At 48.0% G+C, this 22,775-nt stretch overlaps 1 protein-coding gene across 2 annotated transcripts in view; it reads left to right on the top strand.

Moving 5' to 3' along the window:
* JPH3 (junctophilin 3) overlaps nt 1-15,581 on the top strand; it is a 113,632-nt gene extending 98,051 nt beyond the window's left edge. For both annotated transcript variants that reach the window (XM_003431402.5, XM_039913521.1), the window contains 2 exons: nt 3,388-4,307; nt 13,503-15,581. In XM_003431402.5, coding sequence (XP_003431450.3) covers nt 3,388-4,307; nt 13,503-13,583 — 1,001 coding nt within the window. In that variant the 3' untranslated portion in view covers nt 13,584-15,581. The remainder of the gene's footprint in view (nt 1-3,387; nt 4,308-13,502) is intronic.
* Nucleotides 15,582-22,775: the final 7,194 nt, after the last annotated feature.

Raw genomic sequence — 22,775 nt, 5'->3', positions numbered from 1 at the left:
TAGTCCAGCAGATCTAGAAAAATACAACAGCTCATTCTTGGTGGGGAGCTGACTTCCCCTTGATTGAGGACTTGGGGTCTCGGCAAACACTACTCCCTGAGACGGAGAAGATGAAGAGATGGAGCCGAACTCCCCTCCCACCCCATCCAGAGAGGCCACAGAAGGGCTTAGCACAGTGCTCTGCACACAGTAAGGGCTCAATAAATACAATTGAATGAACAAAGTGGATGGTTTACTTACCACACTATTAGCCCGGCCTTCTTCCGGTGCTTTCTTGGAGAGTCCCATCTAGGTGCTTTTCGGAGGTGCCAGAGAGTCAAAGTAGTTACCAGATCACACGCATAATTTAGCATGTCTTTAACTTTAGGTAGGAGATCCTTGTGGCTTTAGCACTAGGAGAGTTTAGAACCCTGCTGTTCTGGTCTTATTAAGAGAATAATTCATAAAGAGAAGTCTTAATAATTAAGAGAATTCACAGCCAGGGCAGCATTAGAGCAGTCAGGTCATCAGGACTATGTTCTGTAGCAGAGTCATGCCTGAATGGATAGGGATTGGAGAACTACATGGGATGATTGATTGATTGACTGAGCTTAGGTTTGGGGGAGAAGAGAGCTGTAGGCCCAAGTCCCCTACTTAAGGTGGGAGAAGGGGGAGAGAAGGAGCTGGAGGGGGTAATTCTTTCCAAATAGCTCCCCTTGATGTACAGACTGGATCTCTCCTTGAGACTTGGTTGCAACCAAGGGTTTGAGGGATTAGTCAGGCTATTCTTGGGGGAATCACCGGAGGTGCCCCAAACACAAGTGACTGCACAGCTGGCCTTCCCAGGAAGATGTCCCCGACTGTGACCCTGGCCCATGGAACCCCCTGGAAAGAACCTGTCTGACCAATGACTTATCGCTGGCCGGATCTTCTGAAGAACCGCCGGCTCCCGGACTTCAGCGTGTGTCGATCGTTTCTGTTATATCACTGATAAAACACTGTCCACCCATGCCCCTAAGTACTGATGCCCTTCTGCAAGGCCTGCCCCCCAAAAGTGAACATATGGCTTAATGGATAGAGCATGGGCCTGGGAGTCACAAGGACCCGGGTTCTAATCCCCGCTCTGCCACTTACCTGCTGTGTGACTTCGGGCAAGTCACAACTTCTCTGGGCCTCAGATACCTGTAAAATGGGGAATAAGACTGTGAGCCGCTTGTGGGCCAGGGACTGAGTCCGACCTGCTAAGCACGTATCTATCCCAGTGCTTGGTACATAATAAGTGCTTAACAAATACCATAAAAGAACTCCAAAAGCGCTGTAGTTTCTTCAGGCAGAACTCAGACTCTGTTGGGATGGAGTGAAAGTGACTGATGAAGTTAGTATCCTCTTTAAAGAGGGGCAAAAGCTACTCCGCCCAGAAAAATGAGTATATCTTTCCTTGGGATGCCTGCTCCTCAAGATCAAATAATGAGTGAGATCAGAATAGCCCGTGGGATACGTATCAAATCTCATGTCCATAACCTGAACCTCAGGGAACTGGCCAGAGGAGTTGGCCTTGGCAAAATGTGGTTGAATTTATTCTCAGAACCAAAGCCATTGGCTCAGGCGCTATCCTGTAAACTCATCTCTAGACTGTTACCCTGTTGTGGACAGAGAACACGTCTACCAACTCTGTTGTATTGTACTCTCACAAGTGCTTAGCGCAGGGCTCTGCACATGGTAAGCACTCAAAAAATATCACTGATTGGTTAGGGCTTGGAAATAAGTTTCATTAGAGATAGTTATAGTGATAAAATTTGACTCCTAGGAAACTAAGGGATTGAGCATTCCTGTGCTCTCCTCTAGTGCAAGGAAGGTGCTGCTCAAGTTATGTGCTAGGTTTTTCTTAAGCGAAAGCGAATCACAGACCCAAAAGACGAGAAAAGAGACTTGGAAACAGCCGGTGGTCCATCAGCCCCGGGCAGAAGGGCAGGAGGCCTGGATAGAAAATGGAAAGATCAGAAACCAGGCTGGAAAACCACCCACCTCGGCCATTACAGCTGCTGGACTGCAAGCAGCGGTATTTACTGTTTGCTTTCTTTATGCGGAGCGCTGTACTAAAAGCTGGAAAGAGGACACTGCGGTTGGTAGACATAATCCCTGCCCACAAGGAGCTTGCAATCTAGTGGGAGAGTCAGACAATAAAATCATTTCCAGATAAGGAGAAGCAACAGAGTACAAGGATTACATACGTGAGTGCTCTTGGAGAATGAACGCAGGTGCTCATCCAGTCATCCAAGGGAATGACTCAAAGGAGCGGCTGTGGTAGGGTGGGGACGGGGCAGGACGTAAAGGGCTGAGGAATGTGAGCTGCCCTGTCAGGCCAGAGGTTGACCCGACTGTCTCCTGCTCAGCCTGGGCCTCTGAGCAGGGCCAGAGCTGGACTCATCAGAGAAGGAGCCAAGCTTAGACCTCAATGGCAGGTACCAGGGTTGCTTCCACGAAAGGTCCCAGTTGGGTTAAGGATGATAGAATAATGCTGATGATAATAATAATAATTGTGATATTGAAATGCTGACTATAAACAGTAAACTGTAAGCTGCTTGTGGGCAGAGAACTTGTCTTCCAACTCTGTTATATTGTTCTCTCTCAAGTGCTTGGCACAGTGCTGTCCACACTGTAAGGACTCAATAAATATGATCGATTGAGCGATAGAATACTATGCATCAAGCACTGTTCTAAGTCCTGGGGAGGATACAAGATAATCAGGTCCGACACAGTGCCTGTGCCATAGAGTTCACAATCTAAGTAGGAAGGAGAATGGGAGTCGAGCCTCCGTTTTACAGTTAAGGTAACTGAGGCACAGAGAAGTTAAGTAACTCGCCCAAGGTCACACAGCAGACACGTGGCGGGCTTGGGATTAGAATCCAGGTCGCGGCCTGGGCTCTTTTCATTAAGCCGTGTTGCTCCTCACTTACAACCCCATCTTCATGACGGGCTTCACCTCCATCTAAGAGGTGCTCATAGTTGCTCAGCTTCTCCTTGTCCAGCTTTCTTTCTCACAGAAGTTTCTCGAAGGCTTGCGGTTGGGAAGCGCTGTACTCCATTCTGGGAAGCACCCGAGGGTGTCGATTGAGACCTAGTCCCTGGCCCACGAGGGACTCACAGTCCAGGAGGGGTGGTCCAGAGCAAAGTCAAGGAAAACCACGAGATAGCAGGCTCAAACTATTCAAAAGTAGCGAAGGCAAAAAACGTAACCGTCCGTCTCCTCTTGGAGGGGACGGTCCTCGGCCCGGCTCCGCACTTCAGCCCTATTCCCTCCTTTTTCTCTCCTCCCAAAGAGGAAGCGTGCCTATTTTGACATCTTCAGCATCTGCGGAATCCCCCTGACTTCCGGTTTTGTCTGTTTCTGTCTCCTTCCCTTCAAAGGGCTTGAATGCCAGAGGCCAAAGCGTCAGAATTCCATCGATGACATCGAGGTGATTTCCACGGGGACCCCGCTGCAGCAGGAGAGCCCCGAACTGTACCGGAAAGGCACGACCCCCTCCGACCTCACCCCGGACGATAGCCCCCTGCAGAGCTTCCCCGCCAGCCCCTCGGCCACCCCGCCACCGGCCCCCAGCTCCCGGAACAAGAGCGCCCACTTTTCCCGGCAGATCTCGGTGGACGAGGAGCGGAGCGGAGATATCCAGATGCTGCTGGAGGGCCGGGGCGGGGACTACCCGGGGCGGCCCAACAGCTGGAGCGAGGAGAAGGCGGGGGGGACGCGGGGCGTGCGAAGCGGCACCCTGAGGGGCAGCCAGCCGGGGGGGGCCCTGGACGACTACCGCGGCGGGCGCAGCGTGGGCCATAAGCACCTGGCCGGGAGCCACCAGGCCCGCGAGAGGTGGACAGACCCTTCTGCCCCGGTCTCTTGGACCGGCCACCATCGGGCCCACAACCACAGCTCAGGGAGCACGAGGCTGCTTGAGCTGGACGAGGAGAAGCTGAGCAATTACGAGATGGAGATGAAGCCCCTCATGAGGATGGATTCGTATATGCAAGAGGTCCACACCCAAAAAAGACACCACAGCAAAGCGGGCGCCTGCCGGAGCTTGGCGGAGGACCACCGCTCGGAAGACCGGGGTTTCGGGGTGCAGAGACTGAGGTCCAAGTCCCAGAACAAGGAGAATTTCAGGCCAGCTGCCTCCGCTGAGCCGACGGTGCAGAAACTGGAAAACCTGAGGTTCGGGGACAAAGCGGAACCCCGGCTTCTGAGGTGGGACTTAACCTTCTCCCCACCGCAGAAATCCTTACCTGTTGCACTAGAATCCGACGAGGAAAACGGAGAGGAGCTCAAGCCCAGTACGGTAAGCCAGTGGGCCTCACGGCCTTCACCTCGCGGGACCCGCGGGGTGCTCGGGAAGATTCCTTCTCTTCCCCCGCCCCCCGCCCCTGGCCATTCCCGGGTGGCTACAAGGCTCAGTGGGAACTCGCCACGGTTTCTGGGCTCTCCCCGTTGGCTCCGGGTCGCTTCCCGTTCCCTGTCGCTCACTGCCACAGTGACCTGATATGATGAATCTTCCCAGTCAATTCAGGAACATGTCAGGCGAAGCAGAATGGCCTAGTGGATAGAGCACATGCCTGGAAGTCAGAATGGTCTGGGTTCTAATCCCAGCTCTGCCATTTGTCTCCCGTATGACCTCGGGCAAGTCACTTCACTTTTCTGTGCCTCACTTACCTCATCTAAAAAATAGGGATTAAGGCTGAGAGTCCCGTGGGGGATATGGACTGTGTCCAACTGTCTTACCTTGTATCTACCTCAGCGTTTAGAACAGTGACCGATACACAGTAAACACTTAAACCCACTTTTTAAAAAAAAACAAAGGTAGAGGCAGATATTCTAAAAAGACTCCTGTGGTCTTCCTAACCTTTTCATCCAACTGAATGTGACCTTTGGAAAAACCGTAGTGGAGATTCCTACTCTCGACCAATCCCTGCTGGGCCTGGGGTGGGGGGGGCGTCCTGTGATTTAACACTCCTCCCCCATTCACTTCCCCTTACAGCATTCATTAGAAGTTGGGCGTTCAGGCAGCTGAGGACAAACGGCTCCCTCCTCCAGCAACACCAAGATGATTTGGGCTAAAGTGCTCACGCGGTCCCAGGCCCAAGGATTCAACAGGGACTGAGGGCAGTGGCTCCCACCAGTTGTGAATGCCTCCCACGAAGCAACAAGGCCGTCGCGCATGGTTTTGGGAAGGGTCTGAGGTGGGCAGTGAGCATCGGACAGCGGAGTGGAGAAGCACCCTGGGTTGTGGGTGGGAACCGCCTGAGGACATCTTCTGCTACCGGCTGTGGAGTTGCACATTCGTTCTCACTGTCCTCACCAAGGGCGGGAACAGATGGCCCAGGCTTAGGGTGTAGCAAGGGAAGAACTGTTTTAGGATTTGAATAATTTCTGTTGCTGGTGGTCCTTGTCTGAGGGGGAGAGTGCTCCCAGGGACAGTGCTCTGTGCCCGTGGCAGAGACAGAGGGAAAGGAGGATGGCTGGACTTGGAAGAGGAGCAGACTCGAAACGAGCTCGTTGGCCACACACTGGGGGTGCCTCCAGGGGTTGGAGGGAGGAGAGAACAGTCTGTGCCTGAGGGGCTTGGAGTGATTTATGGATGGATTTTGCCGGTAGGATCCCAGTTGGGCAAACTCAGTGCCCAGCCGATCCCCCTCTTGCCTTTTGACCATATGGAACTACCGGAAACCCCGGGTCCAGCGCTATGACCCTGTCCTCTTCAGGGAGCTGATTGGCCAAGCCATAGCCCTCTTAGGGAACCTTGCATCTTGCATCTTGAACCTTGCATGAGAGCCATAGCCCTCATAGGGAAGAGGCAAGGTGTGATCCAGACCCTTCCTTTGCCTGCCATCGGTAAAACGTGGAATCTTATCCCTCCCTTTCTTCACTGCACCAGATGAGGTGACTGAGGTCAGATGAGGAAACAGATGTAACCAGGGTTTGAATCTGCAGAAGAAAGAGGCCCAGAAATCTAGCGGGGTCTTATTCTCCCATTTGGAAGGGCGTGCAAGTTCAGCCTTTCATAGTTATGTGGGACAAAATTACCATAAAACAGAATAATAATACTTGAGCTATTTATTGGACTTATTATTATGCCAAGTCCTCAGTCTGATATAAGCAAGATATAAGCAGCATTGTGTAGTGGATAGAGCACAGGCCTGGGAGTCAAAAGGTCGTGGGTCCTGATCCCGGCTCTGCCACTTGTGTGCTGTGTGACCTTGGGCAAGTCACTTATTTAACTTCTCTGTGCCTCAGTTACCTCATCTGTAAAATGGGGATTTAGACTGTGAGGCCCCACGTGGGACAGGGACTGTGTCCAACTCGATTTGGTTTTATCCACCCCAGTGCTTAGTACAGTGCCTAGCACATGATAAGAGCTTAACAAATACCACAATCATTATTATTATTATTAAGGTACTCACAGCAGACACAGTCCCTGTGAGACTCAGAGTCTTAGAATTAGGGAGACCAGGTATTTAATCCCCATTTTACAGATGAGGAAACTGAGGTCTAGAGAAGTTAAGTGACTTACCCCAGGTCCACAGCAGGTGAGTGACAAAACCGAGATTAGAGACCATTTCTCCTGTCTACCATACCTGTGCTCTTCATCTTAGACCATGGAAGGAGCACGATTGTAATGCTGGGAAAAACAGCCTCCTGGAGAAGTCCCAAATTCGGTGTGAGAGGAAGCAGTACCTTGATACTCTTGAAAGTGCTCCCAAAGCAGACCACTGGCCTGCTGCTCTTCTGCTCTTCTGCGGGTCAGTCCGAACTGTATCTAACTTTGGTGGCTTCCCCATAATCTCCACTGCAAAGACGCCCAGGCCAAGAAGGGAATCTTGTGAAACCCTGGTTCTCTGCCTGAGCATGCTTTATCAGAGAAAAAAATAGGATTCATTGAATGCGCCCTGATCCCTTCGAAAAATATCAAAAATCTGGTCGGGGGTGAACACTGAGGCCCCATATTCTCTCTCCCCATGGCCCACAGCATTCTGTTACGGTTTGCAGGGAGAGTTTGTTTGTGGCAGTCATTCAGAGCCCTCACCTTCCCTAACCTCGGTAACCCCATTCTGTCTTTCTGGAAGAGGGCGGACCCTGCAAAAAAGACTCATTCATCCTCCCAGTGGCGGGGCTACTCCGAGAGGCCCTTCGTAGCGAAAGCAGGATCGCTGGATTTCGGGCTTTACCTGAAGCCACTCTGAGCATCTGTCATTCTTGCAGATTGGCTGGTCCTTAAAATATCATCACATCCAGAACACTCACACTCAAAAACCAACTTTCCTCCTCCACCCCAACCCTGTCTGCTCCTGCTGAGACCAAAATACCAGCTTGAGCTTACAACTTTATTTTTCCACATCAAGCGGCCAGGATATACATGTGTATGTTTGTGTGTGGGCAGGGGAGGGGGAAATTTAAGAAGAGCTGGTTAGCTGGTGGAGGAGGAAGAATGCAGAAAATCATGCTGAATAAAGGTGACTTTTATTAATAATAATAATCATATTTGTTAAGCGCTTACTATGTGCCAGGCACCGTACTAAGTGCTGCAGTGGATACAGGCAGATCAGGTTGGACCCAGTCCCTGTCCCAAGTAGAGCTAACAGTCTTAATCCCCATTTTACAGATGAGATAACTGAGGCACAGAGAAGTGAAGTGACTTGCCCAGGATCACACAGCAGACAAGTGGCGGAGCCGGGATTAGAACCCATTGCCTTCCGACTCCCAGGCCCGTTTTCTATCCACTACACCATGCTGCTTCCCATTAGCCTTTTGATTTCTTCTGGTCACCTAGGGACAAGGAGGCAGAAGGTAGCAAGGGTCTCGTGGAGGCCTGAGGTAATATGGGTTGTGCGTTGAGGCAAGAACAACCCAACACACAGGCCTTGAGTCGCTGGACATCATCCCTGAAGATTAGGAAGGAGCTTTTCCGGTCTTGGATCCTGTTCCGAAATAGGGCCGTGCGGGGTCAGGTTCAGTTTAAAGGGCTGACATGGCCTTTGTAATCCTGGATAACCCGACCTGGCTAGAGAAAGATGTCTTTCCCCTCTCTGGGCATTTTGTTCTTTCTCCCGGATACTAAGGGAGATTAAGCAATGGAAAACCAAGTAGGTGAAAGAGGGCTGGCCTGAAAGGACCTGGGAGGGTGAACACAGAGGAAGAGAATTGACTGCACCGGGCCATGGTACTATTTTCCTTTTGGTTTTGGATGGGCCCTCTCTTCTCTTCTTACTGCCGCTATCAAGAGAAGCAGTGCGGCTTAGTGGAAAGAGCCCGGGCTTGGGAGTCAGAGGTCATGGGTTCTAATCCCAAATCTGCTGCTTGTCAGCTGTGTGACCTCGGGAAAGTCACTTAACTTCTCTGTGCCTCAGTTACCTCATCTGGAAAATGGGGACGAAGACTGTGAGCCCTACGTGGGACAACCTAATTACCTTATATCTACCACCAGGCTTAGAACAGTGATAAATGCACATAATAAGCGCCTAACAAATACCAATATTATTATTATTACTATATCAGTGTGCTTGGGACCTGAGCAGAACATGGAACCTGCCAGGAACCCCTCTCCCCAAAATACTTCAGTTGTAAGAAGAGGAACGTCGGGTGAAGGGGGAGTGATGTTCAGATTTGAGTCAAGGCCCTGTGTTTTCAGTTCGGTCTTACCCATCCTTGTCACCTAGTCAAAAGGGAAATTAGGGAGGCATGAGAACAAAGTAGGGGGTCCAGAGAGCTCTGGAGCATATACTCCTGAGCCCCTCCTTAGACAGGCAGCTGTGTCATTCTTGTTTTACACACACACACACCCATCCCTCCTATCCCCACAATTGCTCCCTGCCCAACTCTGGGCTTTGTGTGAGGGCTCCAGGACTGTCTCACCCAGTGTGTACAAGCTTGATAGATGGATGAAGTTCAGAAATGCTGAAAGAAGGGTTCTGCCTTCAGGGGCAAGACCTAGAGGTCTGAGAATCCCCCTTCAGTGAGGGCAGGAGAACAGGAAGGGGGAGATAGTGGCTACACCCACAGGCTGAGTGCGTATAGCGTGCATGTGTGTGCTGGTGCTCCAGACAAGGCTGGGCATTCTTCTTCTTATAAAAAATACTTTGAATTGGTATTATACTTTCAAAACAGCTTCACATTTCTTATCTTATTTTTATTCTAATATTACCCGTATGAAGTGTGATGAGGCAGGTACTATTATTCCATTTTACAGATGAGGAAATGAAGCATAAAGAGGTAAAGTCATATGCCTGAGGCCACACAGAAGGCCAGGGGCAGAACTGGAACTAGAATCCAGATTCTCTGAATTCTGGCCCAACATCCTTCCATTCCCACTCCCTCCTTTCTGTATGAGAAGCAAACGTTAATGTAATGCAAGAAACAAAAGCAGATGACCCCTAACAGCAGAAACCTTTTCCCGCTGACTCGCCCGGAGGGCCGTGTTAAGTGCTCGGTTTCCTTAGCTCGGGACTTGGCTCTGGGTTCCATAAAAGGAGGGATTTGACCTCGGGACACAAGTTCATGTGCTCTGGAGATGGAAACACTCTTCAGGGCTTTATCGGGGTGGGCTGGGAGCTGGTTTCTGCTTCTTGCCTCTGGCTCACTGGGCGATGGGAATGAGCACCGGAGCCCCTGGAGGCCTAAAATGTGTGGATTTATTTCCTGGATGAAAGGGAGATGTCTGCGCAGAGCCATGTTAACTTCGGAGTTGAACACTGCAGTTATATCACACGCCACCAAGAAGGGTAAGGTTCGAGACGTTCTGCTGCACTGAAGCCCGGCAGCTTCCCCCTGCTTCCCCGACCCACCCACCTCCTGTTTGACTAAAGAGAGTCCCTAGGGATCGGACTCAGTGGGTCCCAAAGAAAGTCTCATTTGCTTTCCATTCCTGCCTCCACGACAGAGTCAGTAGACTTTCCAATCACCATGTTTTTTGTAGGATCGTCTTCCTTTTCCTCCTAATGTTTAAGGCTCTGTTCAAGGAGCAGACCAGAGGATGGGGGAAGGAGGACACGCCTTGGTTTTCCCTTATGCTGTGGAGACATGGAGGGCTCTTAGGTTCAGGGGCTAACTCACCTGTCAGGTTGCTTATCATTATTATTATTATATTTGTTAAGCACTTACTATGTGTCAAGCACCGTTCTGAGCACTGGAGTAGATACAAGTGGTCAGGTTGGACACAGTCCCTGTCCCTCATGGGGCTCCCCGTCTACGGCTTATGTCCCAGCTCTCAGTCTCCCGCAGGTTTTGATCAGTCCCTGCTTCCTACCGCAGAGTCTGCCTGCCCGTCAGATGTGGCTAACCACCATTTAAGTAATTTGTAATGTGAATTAGGGAAGGCAAATCACTTGTTGCCCTTTCAGCTCCCGGGTACGTTGTTCAGTGAGTCAGCGGCTGACTGGAATCCAGACCCGGAGACTTAACCCACCCACGCCCCAGGCTTTGCCCAGGGGCCGTGGCCACAGTGGGCAATGAGTCCAAATCCTCCTGCCTGTCTGTGCGATGGTCTGAGATAGTACGTCTCAGAAAAGGGACCACAGGATACCTGGGAGGGTGATTTGAGTTTCTTAAAGGGTACGTCTAAGCCAAGATTCTTCCCAGTGCCCACTGCATCACCACTTGGGTTCTAAAAGCACCCTGATGGCTGATGGGAGAATCACCACCACTCCCAGAGGATCTGACGTACCGCAGAAGAGCTTAGACCCCAAGGACACTATGGAAAAGTCGGGATCCAGAGTGAAGTCAGTGCTGGATTTGAGAAAGAACCTCTGCCACTCACTTCTAAAGCGCCTTGACTCCGGAGCCACTGCTTTCCGACAAGAGGGTCCCAGCTTGCCCTAGCCCTCAAGGCAGGGACTTCCCCTTTTCTCACTGTGGGAGATGGGATTTCGTATCTCTGTGCTTCACTTACCTCATCTGTAAAATAGACACAACTCTAGCTGCCCCCTCCCCCCGCCATCCACACACCCCATACTTGAGTCTTACAGTAAATCTCTGAATTACTACAGTTGCCTTTAAAGGCTTTGAGCTTCTCTGAGAGAAATAATGACACTGGAGGGAGGGGAGGCTAAATGAGTGGGGAAAAGAGGACGGGAAAGGGTGAGGACATTCAGGAAAGTGTGGAAGATTCCCCTTTTATGTACGCGCATTAGATCTTGGATTGAATACGTCAAGGGCAGGGCATGCCACAAACATGCTGCTGTGCAGAGCTGCCTGTTAGTGAAGAGCGAGCAAGTCTGATAAGTTGTACAGACCGAGGGGCCCGTCCCTCTTCTCTGTGGGCCTGGGAAAGGAGAGAGAGCCCACGACCCTCAGCCCAAGCCACACTTCAACCGATTCCCGCCCCGTCTGCCGGACCAGACATCCGGGCATCCGGCTGTTAGAGTGGCACAGGACAGCATCGAGGACGTTCCTTTCCCTCAGGATCCAGACTGCCGCCAGGGGTGAAAGTTTGCTGCCTGTCTGGGAATCGATGCTGCTTGAAACTGCCCCAGCATCCGCTTTCTGTGCAATCTGTGGTTATTCCACTGAAACGGGGACAGAGACGGAATCATCTTTTTGAGAGACACCCAAACCCCCACTGCTGGTACATAGGAGACTGCACGGGGGCACTGAGTGTGATTTCAACCTGGCAGCAGGAGGGGGAAGTCAGCTGAACCAAAGGAGCTATTTCACGTAAGCGAACGGATCCACATTTACCAATCCGGGGCAGGTACCTGGCCGCTGGGAGAGGCTCTGTGAAATCTTTCCATTTGATTGGCTCCCTTGACCCGGTTGCTATGCAACTCCGTATGCCTTTCCAGCAAGCTCCAGCGCTTGGAGACAGTACTCTTTCTCCCCCCACCTACCCGAGTCAGTTCACTCCAGAGGAAGAAATGTTACCCATCCAGAGTGGAGGCTTTTTTAAAAATAGATCAGAAGAGCGAGACAAAAGCCTAAAAAGATGCTCATCTGAATGCCCGCTGCCGCAGAACACACATCAGGGCTGGGGAGAGAGCAGGTGTGGGAAATGTAAAAACCTCCTTCGGGTCCCTGAGTGACGCACGGAATGAACCCGTTAAAAGGCCTGGAAGCAGCTGAGGGACCCCGACCTCCACTTGGCCCGAGAAAGGGCCCCGAGATGAGGAGGAAAAATGGAAAACACTCAGACGCCACTGGGTCCTTTCTCTAAGTCCCCTGCAGGGAATTCGAGCCCGACACCTCCCCTCACCGCAGATGTGGGGTTTCGACATTATCGTGCTCTCATTTTACAAGCAGCTATGGTGTGCTGACCTGAATGTATCCAACCAGCTCTGTCTCTCTTGAGAAATCAGGTAACCAGGTGCTCCCTCACCTTATTGGTCTAAAAGACGAGTAGTAGTTATTCCCGTAAACCTGGCTGAGTTCACGACCCCGGCTGAGTTCGCGGCTCGGTTGTGTGATCCGCTTCTTCCGGACAGCTCCCCGGGGAAGAGAAACAGGGCCGTAACCAGGGAAGGTCTTGAGCGACTCAAGGCCGGATTCCGCCGCCCCCTCTTCTGATTCTGTTGCTTTCATTTGGGTCACATACAGTCCCCATGAACAAAGCAGGTTTAATTTATTTAATTACTGTACTCGTTAAGAGCTTATTATCTGCCAAGCGCTGTACTGAGCAGTTTAGGAACTGGGGTGGTGTGGGTTTGGATGTACCTCCTGCAGAGCAACTGGGTCAGGAACACTGGATTCTGACATATTTTACCCAACGACAGCCAAGGTGGGTGAAATGAGAGAAGCTGCTGTCTAAAATCACATGGCTGGAAAAAACCAAATTAAAGCAGGGGTGGGGAGAATCCAAACAGAACACTGAGAGGCTGGGGATTTGGCATAACGTGTGTTGTGTTTGATTCAGCAAGCTTTTCACTCGGCATTGAGTTTACCCTCGCTTGCGAGGGTAAAAGCAAGACAAGACCCCTTCAGCCTTTCCTAGTTTCCACCTGCCGTTGGCTGCAAAGAGCCCTCCTTTTGACATATACCTATTCTGATGCGGGGGGCGGGGGAGAAACTGCCCGTGGTTCAGATTCTATAGCATAGCACACTTTTTTCTTCCGGAGAAGCCACCATGGGATCTAAGCTAAGGCTCCAGGCCACCAGAAGCCCTCATCGGCCACCAGTAGTCCAGCGACCGTTCAGAATCGGTCATGGGTATTGGTGAAATGTGGTCAGTGAGAGGCAGCTCATATGAGGGACTCAAGCAAAGGCATTTATTGAGCACTTACTATGTACAGAGCACTGTACTAAGCACTGGAGAGAGTACAACAGAGTTAGCAGACATGTTCCCTGCCTTCAAACCCACATACCTCTGCTTGAACTTGACTGTAAGTTGTTTTTTTTTTTGACGAACTAAGACAGACACCCTGCTGGCTAGACCCTGAAACACTGGCTCTTTCCTGCTTCCATCAGATCTGGGGTGCGGGAAATGGGGGTCGAAAAGGAGACTATGTACTATTTTATATAAAATTCACCGTCCTTTTCTCTTTTTTCGTTTCAGGGCTCGGCTCCTATTCTGGTAGTCATGGTGATCTTGCTAAACATTGGAGTCGCCATTTTGTTTATTAACTTTTTCATCTGACGAGATTGTCTTGGTAGCAAAAATAACGATTCCGTGTACGAACGGGGAAATAAAAGCAAAACACGAAAGGGGAAAGATAACAACTCAAACTGTCCAACGACAACTTCCAAGTCTTTTCACAGAAGAACAACACGATTGGGTATCACTCACAGTTTGCCTTTTTTTCTGGGTAATGTTTTTTGGATTTTAGCCAAAATTCTTTGCTTGTATAACACTATGCTGTGTGGCATGGCAGAAGGTGGCCGACACGCCGACCCTCCCAGCTTGACATGGGAAGAGAAGGGATCCCGGCAAATCAATGGCAAAATCAAATCAGCATCATCGTCATCCCAGTTACACAGATCGGGGCGGGGGGAAAGCGAGGCTCCCAGGGGTTGGAGCAAGAAGTCGATCAGAACGGAGTTGGACGTGAGGGAGAAAGCAGCTACTGTGGTGACACTGAGTCGGGGCGGGGAGTAGAGAGGGAAGATGGAAACACAGGGAGTCGTATTTTGTGTCTCTCCTCTCAGCTTTGGAATACCCTGACAGCGAGTACTGGAAGGAGCCTGGGGCAGTTGAGGCATCTCCTAGCGGGGAGTAGTGGGGATGGGCCTTTGAAAGAGTTGCAAATGTGTATTTAGGGAGGGAAAGGGATAGACACGCGCCCCAGCCGAACCCCTCTTCCTGCCTCGAGAAGGCCGATCCCTCGCCTAACTCCCGGCGCCTCCCGTTCCCTCCCCCGCAAATTCGAGAATGCAAATCTAGCATGGATGTGGGTGAACGCACCTAAGCCCGAGATGTTAAGTTGCCTTCAGGCACCCTTTCCCGACCCCCCCCACCCCCCAAACCCCTTTCGCCCCCTGCCACCCCACACACCAGCGACCGAGGAGAGCCTTGCTGCTGCTAGAGGAGATCAGGAGGTTCGAGGCAGATGAGTCATCTAAATGTGAAGTTTGGGGGCTTCGGGCAGGAGAGGAGCGGCGTGATAGGTGTGTCTGGTACATCTCGCCATGGACAGTTTCTGACATCATGCTTGGGCTCTGAGCATGTAATCTTTTTGCACTTTGTATGCAGGATGTATATTCAGGCTTCCAACATGTCCCTTGTAAGACATCACTGGCAAAGACAGCCTCTTAAGGATGTATTCTTTTCTACAGTATATGTCACTTAATTTCATTGGTTTTACCATCTTTGTAATATGCCTGCCTTGATTTCCCCCACTGATAGATATGCATATTCATTAAAGATGCAGTATCCCTGTTCTGAAGCTGTTCCGGTCCCAATAACAGGAACGTGTTTTTAACTCAGTGGCTTGAAAATTTCCTGAGCTTGTGTTGCATATCAAAAGACAATGTACAATATATCTGCGGTTCCAGTCAAACAAGAACGGGTTCGGTACGTTTCTACCTATTATAGCAGCTCTGCTCCATGATCCGACAAAAAGGATAGGGTACGACCAAAATGTTTGACTGCTCCTCTGATCAGTAGCTATTGGAGACAACACCAGACACACTATGTATCTGTCTATACCGAGCTATAGACAACATCCATATCCAAAACGCCTAGGCTTCACGTTCGGGAAATTCTTTCAAGTTATTTCACGTACGAAGTTGTTGGGTGCAGCCCAGATTTATGGACTCTGCTTTGCTTTGCTTACGTTTAGCTGTTTCTCTGCTACCTTTGAAGCAGATTTCTTTACTACACTGCACTGGATTGCTATATTTTTAACCAGAAATAAACTAAAGATTAGAGCATGTTCCCGTTAAGTTCAGTTCTTTTCCTTACACATTCAACCCCTGTTCCTTCACACGGTTTGGTTTTATTTCTGCGGGGGGAGGGGCATGAGAGTGGGAGATAGGATCGGTAGGTAAGACAACTACATTTCTGATAAATCTTGCTTTCTCAAGGGATATTACATCTTTTTGTACATCTTAATTTTTCGTTTCTCTTTTTTAATATTGAGTGGTTGCTGCAGACCTGAGGTGAACCAAATAAAGATTATTGTTACTTGCAGCTCTACAAATCATACATGCTGGGATATGTGTTTTGTAATTCTGTTTGCAATTCTTTGTAAAGATTAGAGAGACTTCTTTTGTACCTTCCAATAACTGCATGACACAGTGGTACCTACAGATGCAGGTTACATATTTACATGAAAACACCACACGATATTTAGATCTGTATAAAAGCAACAGCACAAAAATGCATATCAAGGAATAAAAGAACTAGTGGTTTCATGACTAGAGATTTATACTGGTGAGTGACTAGTTTTCCAATAGCACCTGTGCAGGCGGCCAGTGAATTAAATTCCAAATTCCAAATGCCTCACTGCCCCCCCCCCCGCCTTTTCTTCTTTCAGTCATTACAAGCTGGTTTCATTTCCTGCAATTCCCATTGGCTTAAGAGCTTGTTTGAATCGGGATATAACGTGTACTGTGTTTGAAAGATGAACTTTAATTGGATTCCAAACAATGTGATTAAAAACAAGGATTGGCTTAATTATTGCAGGTTGAATGCCTTAAAACAGCACCTGCTTTTCTTCTCTGCCCGAAGTCAAAAATCTGTGTGACGGCCCAATCACTCATTGTAAAGATGCTGCCTGACATGTCAGTACTAGCGTGCCCTGGTTCAAATGCCCCAGGAGACACAAAAAGCTAAGCAAAGCACAGGGCTGAGAGGTAACGGAAGGAGGTTGACATGCAGCTTTTACAATAACATTTAGTAGCCCTCCTGGGAGCATTTTACAAACTTGGACTTAGGATCCTTGTGAGGAAACATTACTATTCCCATGTTGCGGATGTGAAAACTAAGGCACAGAGTGCTTTGGTGACTTATCTAAGATCCCACAGTGAATGTGACAGCCAGCATAACAGGAGCCCATCTCCATCTTAATTGGCACATTTTCTGTGGTTTAAGGAACACCAAATCATCTTCGAACCATAGGGTAACACTACACAAGGGTTTAAGGAATTTTTTCAAAGAGGTGTGTGGTACAAGCTTGGGGTGTCGGCACGACCTCAGAGGAAATTCTATTTGATGATACTAAAAACTGCATCTTACAGGCTAGTAACTTGCATCCTCGCTGCTTTCAAAAGCATAGTTGTCGGCTCTGTGCCTCAGTAGACCCACCTGTTAGTGGGGGAGGAAACTACTTTTTATCAGTTGGTAAAGCTCCTTGTAATCCTCAGGTGAAAAATCTCTGGCTAAGTGATGTAAAAAAAAAATTGGAAATCCATCTTATTTTTCTGCCTTTTGAAAAGCAATTCATGCACTTGAAATGTTTGGAGGTTCATCTCCTAGAATCTTTTCTTTGACATTTTATTGGCTACATTTTTTTTTTAACGTAACCTGGTTTTTAAAACTACGTTTTCATCAACTTATCATAGAACTGCCTTTGATAAGAATGGGACATAACTCTATTTTACAAATCTTCAGAAGAAAGTTTGAATGTTTCCAAAGCCTAATTTCTAGGTTGAGCAAATCATAAACACTACACCCAAAAATGCAAATACAATTTCAAAGAACCTACTGCTTGCCGATCCATTCTCCAAAATGATCACTGCTCCTCAACCCAAATATCAACCATCTTCCTCTTATGAGCAGCTCCACCGTACGAATATATCACTGAATCACATTATCAGATGTCTTCACAATGTGAAGACAAAAAAACTCATCTTCTGGATGGGGCCCCAAACTGTTGTCGGCCCTGATAAAGCCCAGGTGACCTTTTACCTAAGTGCCCCTGAGAGGAAAGGTGGGCTGTTTGATGGCACAACCATTGCTATGAGTATCGAAAGAGCTGACTACGACTATCCCTCCAAGAATTTTATTGGCACCATAAAAAAGAATATTGTGGACTGGCTGGACTCTTGGCCTGACCATTTTTTCCTCACTCCTAAACAATTGTGCCACACCAGTTTGAACTGGTAATTGTAGGAGGGTGAAGGAACACCCCTCAAATATTCCTCAAATGTTTTTCTCCTTCAGATGACTGGCTTAGTGGAAAGAGCCTGGGCTTCGGAGTCAGAGGTCATGGGTTCGACTCCCGGCTCTGGCACTTGTCTGCTGTGTGACTGTGGGCAAGTCACTTAACTTCTCTGTGCCTCAGTCACCTCATCTGTAAAATGGGGATTAACTGCGAGCCTCACGTGGGACAACCTGATTACCCTGTATCTACCGCAGCGCTTAGAACAGTGCTCGGCACGTAGTACGCGCTTAACGAATGCCAACATTATTATACTCATAGGGCTGGAAGAGACAGAAAAAGATCAGTAAGTCTTTGTGTCCTATCAGGACGACACCTGAATCATCCCCGAGAAATGAATTCTATTCTAATTTTCTAAAACTCTCCAGAAAAAGGTATTTTTCATTTGATCCCTGAGGCATTTGCAGTTCTGTTTTAGATTTACCCTAAATCCTTCATGCTATCTCTTAATCATTTTTGATTTATGGTATTTGTTAGGCACTTACTATGTGCCAGGTCCTGTTCTAAGCACTGGGGTAGATATGAGCTAATCAGGTTGGATACAGTCCATGTCCCACATGGGGCTCATAGTCTTTAGCCCCATTTTACAGATGAGGGAACTGAGGGCAGAGAGAAGTGAAGTGACTAACCCACCCAGAGTAGACAAGTGGGGGAACCGGGGTTATAACCCAGGTCCTTCTGACTCCCAGGCCCTCGCTCTACCCACTATCCTGTTCCTTAATGCTCTGTCTTTGGGGGAAGAGAGGCATAGCTGGTCACTATACTTGATATAATTCACCCTTCATTGTCTTGGAAACAACCAAGTGTTACTTTGTCTCCTTTTCTCCTCGCCTGCCCCTTTCATTTTTCTTTTTAGGTCTTACTTTCTAAGTTTGGGGCCTTCCCTTTCAGCCAGAAAAAAGGAATAACTAAGGGTTTCTTTGGTGTAGAACACCCTGCCTCTACTGAGGAATAAACCAGGGGCATTCTTCCCCTGAATTCTTTCATGAAAAAATAAAAGAAGCAAAAAATAAAGGGTTCCGGCTTATCATTCCAAACATTCCTGGCGGGAAAACCATTTGTACATCTGAATCATTGTGTTGGGGGTCTCTAGGAGAAGGACTTGGCTTTTCTTAGAACAAGAGCAAAGCACCAAAGGGTCTTGACTCCTCTTCAAGGAAAAACATGTAGAAGGTTGGAGCTTTTTTCCCTTTCAGTGATTTTCCTAAGGAGGAATTCTCAAGAGATACATTGTCTTACTCGCACCCCTCAATGTGAGAAGTGGCACTGTCAGGATGATGATTAATTCCTTGACATCAGGGATCAAAAGGTAACTAAGATTGCTTGAAACAACGCAGGGATAAATCTCCTACTTTGCTTTACTGTCACAAAGCTTGGGGCCATAGCAATGTGGGAAACTGAAATGCAGAAAGAGAGTGACTAGTTAAGAAAGTGACTAGTTAAGGGCCACACTCAGGAAGCTGATGAGGCTTTAAGCTTTCATGGGGTATATTGGCAAAGGAGAGGTTCCTGATTTAAAATGGGAGGTAGAACCTGTAGATAAAAAAGGAAGAAAAATTATGGATGCAGAAAAGTGAGGGAAAGCAAAGTTATCTGTGGTTTGAAGTGCATGAGGTGTGTCGCGGCCTATTTACGGCTGGATGCGAAGGAAGACGTCCAGGTTAAAACCCAACTCACTGGCAGGGGGAAGAATGGATAACCATACTGCCCTCCACCTCAGGGGAAAGTAAATGTTTCCTATATTTCTGGCCTACAAGAAAGGGGCAAATGGTTCGTGCGGAGGGGTTTCTAGAACTTTAGTGGCGAAAACAGAAGCAGGGTCTAAAGTGAGGCTAGTTGAAAATAGCCTTTAGGGAAGACCACTCCCTTCAAATCTCTTTAAGTATGTGGAGCATGCAGGTCACGAATAAAATCAGGGACATTAATGGTGCTGAGAGAGGTAGCGCATGGACAAAAAAATTGAAGCTCTTGTTTGTGAAGGTCCTTTAAACCCTGCTAAGAAAAGGCCAGAAAGGCTGAGAGCCACACTGGTAAGAACTAGAGATTCTCATTTCCGTCCCTAACTTCTTGCTATTACACTATACGCCGACCTTTCCTTATGAAATCCTCGATCAACATTCATGTTGATTTTTCATTTTTAGTCACTTATGTAAAGGGCATGTAAAAGATCAAGAGACCGATGAGTTGTCGATACAAAGCGCTCACTCCACAGCCGCCAGGGTTAGAGGATGTCCTCCCTTCTTTGGAATTTTCTTTACTTCCTGTTAATCCGCTATCACACAGGCAATGAAAATGATGGTAGGCAGTTCTCTTCCACAGTTCTGAAATTTAGGAAGCTATAAAGGACTCTATGACTGGCACGTTAAAGTGGCCCAGGGCAGCCGATGAATGAACACGATAGTGGTACAGCCCCTAGACAGTCATTTACTTCCAGTTTTATAAACTTTCATTTCAACTGTCAGAATAACAAACCAAAATCCAAAATAAAGGTCAACACAGCCTCTGAATAAGCACAGTTCCCTGAAACGGGCTAATGCCAAGTTCCATTTTTTTTGTCAAGAACAGAAAACTCTGCAACTTCTTAAGGGAGATGTGTTTTGTGTGAGAAGTACCGAGTCCTAATTCATCCCATCGTGATGGCCCGTATGGCCGACTTTTGCTGTCAACCATGATGCCAGACATGCCCCAACACCAGTTTGAGGGAAGCTGGGCCTTCCAGTGGTCTTCAAATAGGAAGCATTACCGGGTTGATTCCAAAAAAACCTCAGCCGGTCTGCCAACAATTACCAACACCTCCCAACTATTATCAACAACTAGGTGGCCCTAAAGGGTGGTCAATATACAGCTGAAGAAGAAGGGAAATTCTCCTAGTCGGCAGGGTCTTGTCCGTGGGGTATGCGGGCAGATTACGACAGGAACAGCCAACCCGCTGTTACAGGTCTGGTGCGGTCCTGTAGGACCTACTTAGCCCCCTGCTCTGCCTCGAACCGAAACCAGATGGTTCACTTAGAAGGATGGATTAGGTCAAACGTCTGACGCCGGGACTTAGGCTACAGTTGTCAAGGGAGCTGAACTGCTGTGGCTGCCAAGTGATATCCAAAGCTTCCACGGCACCCGCCTGACTTAGCTTTTCCTTCTCTAACTCCAGCTGTCGAACTGTGAGCTATTCTTACTTGGGAAGCCAAGAAAGCAAGACCTGCCCTGTTTAGCACCGTCACTGCCATAACCCGAGGTAGCTGGGACTTGCGCTTTCACCTCCAGTGGGCCTGGTGGGGGGCAGTTTGGGGCCAATGCTGCCGTGCCAAGATCTCTCCTCAGCTCCAGGAAGTCTGCTGTGACAACACGGAAAGCAAGTCCACAGGGCTGCTTTCCCTCACTGTGTGTGTAGCTACGTCATTTTCAATGTGTTTAGGACACGGTAGTAACCAGTCTATACACGCAATGCCCCCCAGACCACACCCAGTAGAGTCTGATCTCGACTACGTTCAAGTCGATTGTCTTTTGGGTCAATTTTATACTAGACATGAAACCACTAACCCTTAACATCGATGCCTTTTTGTGTATCCTCAAGTAAAATGGTCTCTAACTGCATTTTCTTTTTTTCCAGTTTTGTTCTTTTTTCATTCCTGGTGCATGTAAACTGTTTGCTGACAGTGCGATTATTTTGTGCATTGACAAAAAAGGGAATGTTGACTATATTCTAACTTTTCTCATTGATGAAGTGGCTAAAAAAGTTACCTCGGCCTTTTTTCTTTTCTCTTAGCTGGAAAAAAAATAGCTTGGTTATTTTAAAAAATGGTAATAAAATAATTTCTTTAATGAATGTTATGTTTAAATCATGCCATCATGATGTTTATTTTAAGCAACTAATAGAGTAAGTTAAAGCATCACCTAAGTAAATTATTGAAACCTTTAAAACCTTTCATTTTTTTCCATGATTTTTCAAGGGCTGTAATTCTTGCACTTAATTTGCAGTGAGTGAACAGGATCCATTCGGTTTGCAAAATGAAGAGGCTCTCTAGCTCCTCTCAAGAACCAGCCCCTGATGGCGAAGATACCCTGTCATTAATGGGGGACAGGTTAAATGCATATTTATTCTTAAAGAAAGGAACTTCTGCCATTGACGGTGTTTTTTTTTAAAAAAAAAAAAATACACCTTTCATGGCCCCGCTGAATTTTCCAGAAGCAAAAACGCAAGGAGCATTAAGTTCTGAAATACTGAGTGTTTTTCCCCATTCCCAGTACAGACTATAATTTGTTCTTTACCAAATGAAACTCAGCAATTCCCGCTTAAGAGTTTTTATCTTTCTCCTGGGATCCTGTCTCTCACCATTTTTCCTAAAAGAAGAAAAAGAGGAGCACAAACAGCATTCTGTTTTTCTCCTGTTGGAATAAGTCTCCCAATTCTGCTGCTGCACACCCTAGGCTGCTCTTCTAAATTCCCTCTTGGAACGATTAATCTTCTCTTTTCCCTTCAAATGGCTGCTCATAGATCGTGCCCTAGGTCAAGGATTTCAGCGGAAAAATCAAAAAAAGGAAAAGGTTTTTGGAGTACCGGCAAAGGAGGTTTCTGCTGTTGCTTTTTGCTGCAGAGGGTTAACAACTTGCAGCGTTCTTGGCCCCTGCTGTTGAACCCCAGGGCAGTGGGGCCCTGGAGTGCCCCCAGTCTGATTGAAACCAAGGTGCCCCATGGGGTTCGGAGTCTTCCGGGGTGGCAGGAAGTTGCTCTGCTTTGGACCAAGCTTGGTACCTGAAAGACCAGCATGTGCCAAAATGGCTGGAAGCCAGACCAAAAGGGCATCCCCTGGGCCGCTGGCATACGGACTAATGAAAAATTATTAACTCTAGATGTCAACGTACCAACCTTATACACCGAAGTGAGATGACAGAGCCAAACACCAATCTGAAAGTAGCCAATTTACCAATACCCCGACTTTGGCGAGGGGAGAGAAAGAGCTGAGATTATCGGAACATTATCCAAAATACTCATTTTGGTTATTTCTTTTATTTCCCCTCTCATACTCAGCCTTTTCACCACTTCTGCTAAGAAGAAAAAAAATGGGCTGATTCAGCTCTTCTTTCCACTCTTCCCCATTCCAAAAAGTATACAATAAATCCCTGAATAAAAGAGCTGGCTGCATTGGGAAAGAAGGAAAAAAATCACACATCAACAAATTAAACCAAAACGGATGCTAATGATAAAAACAATCGAGGAGGCAATAATAATG

The sequence above is a fragment of the Ornithorhynchus anatinus genome, chromosome 11 (genome assembly GCF_004115215.2).
Source record: "Ornithorhynchus anatinus isolate Pmale09 chromosome 11, mOrnAna1.pri.v4, whole genome shotgun sequence".
NCBI lineage: Eukaryota > Metazoa > Chordata > Mammalia > Monotremata > Ornithorhynchidae > Ornithorhynchus > Ornithorhynchus anatinus.
The sequence above is the reverse complement of the archived record's forward strand: the minus strand, read 5'-3'. Positions and strand labels throughout refer to the sequence as shown.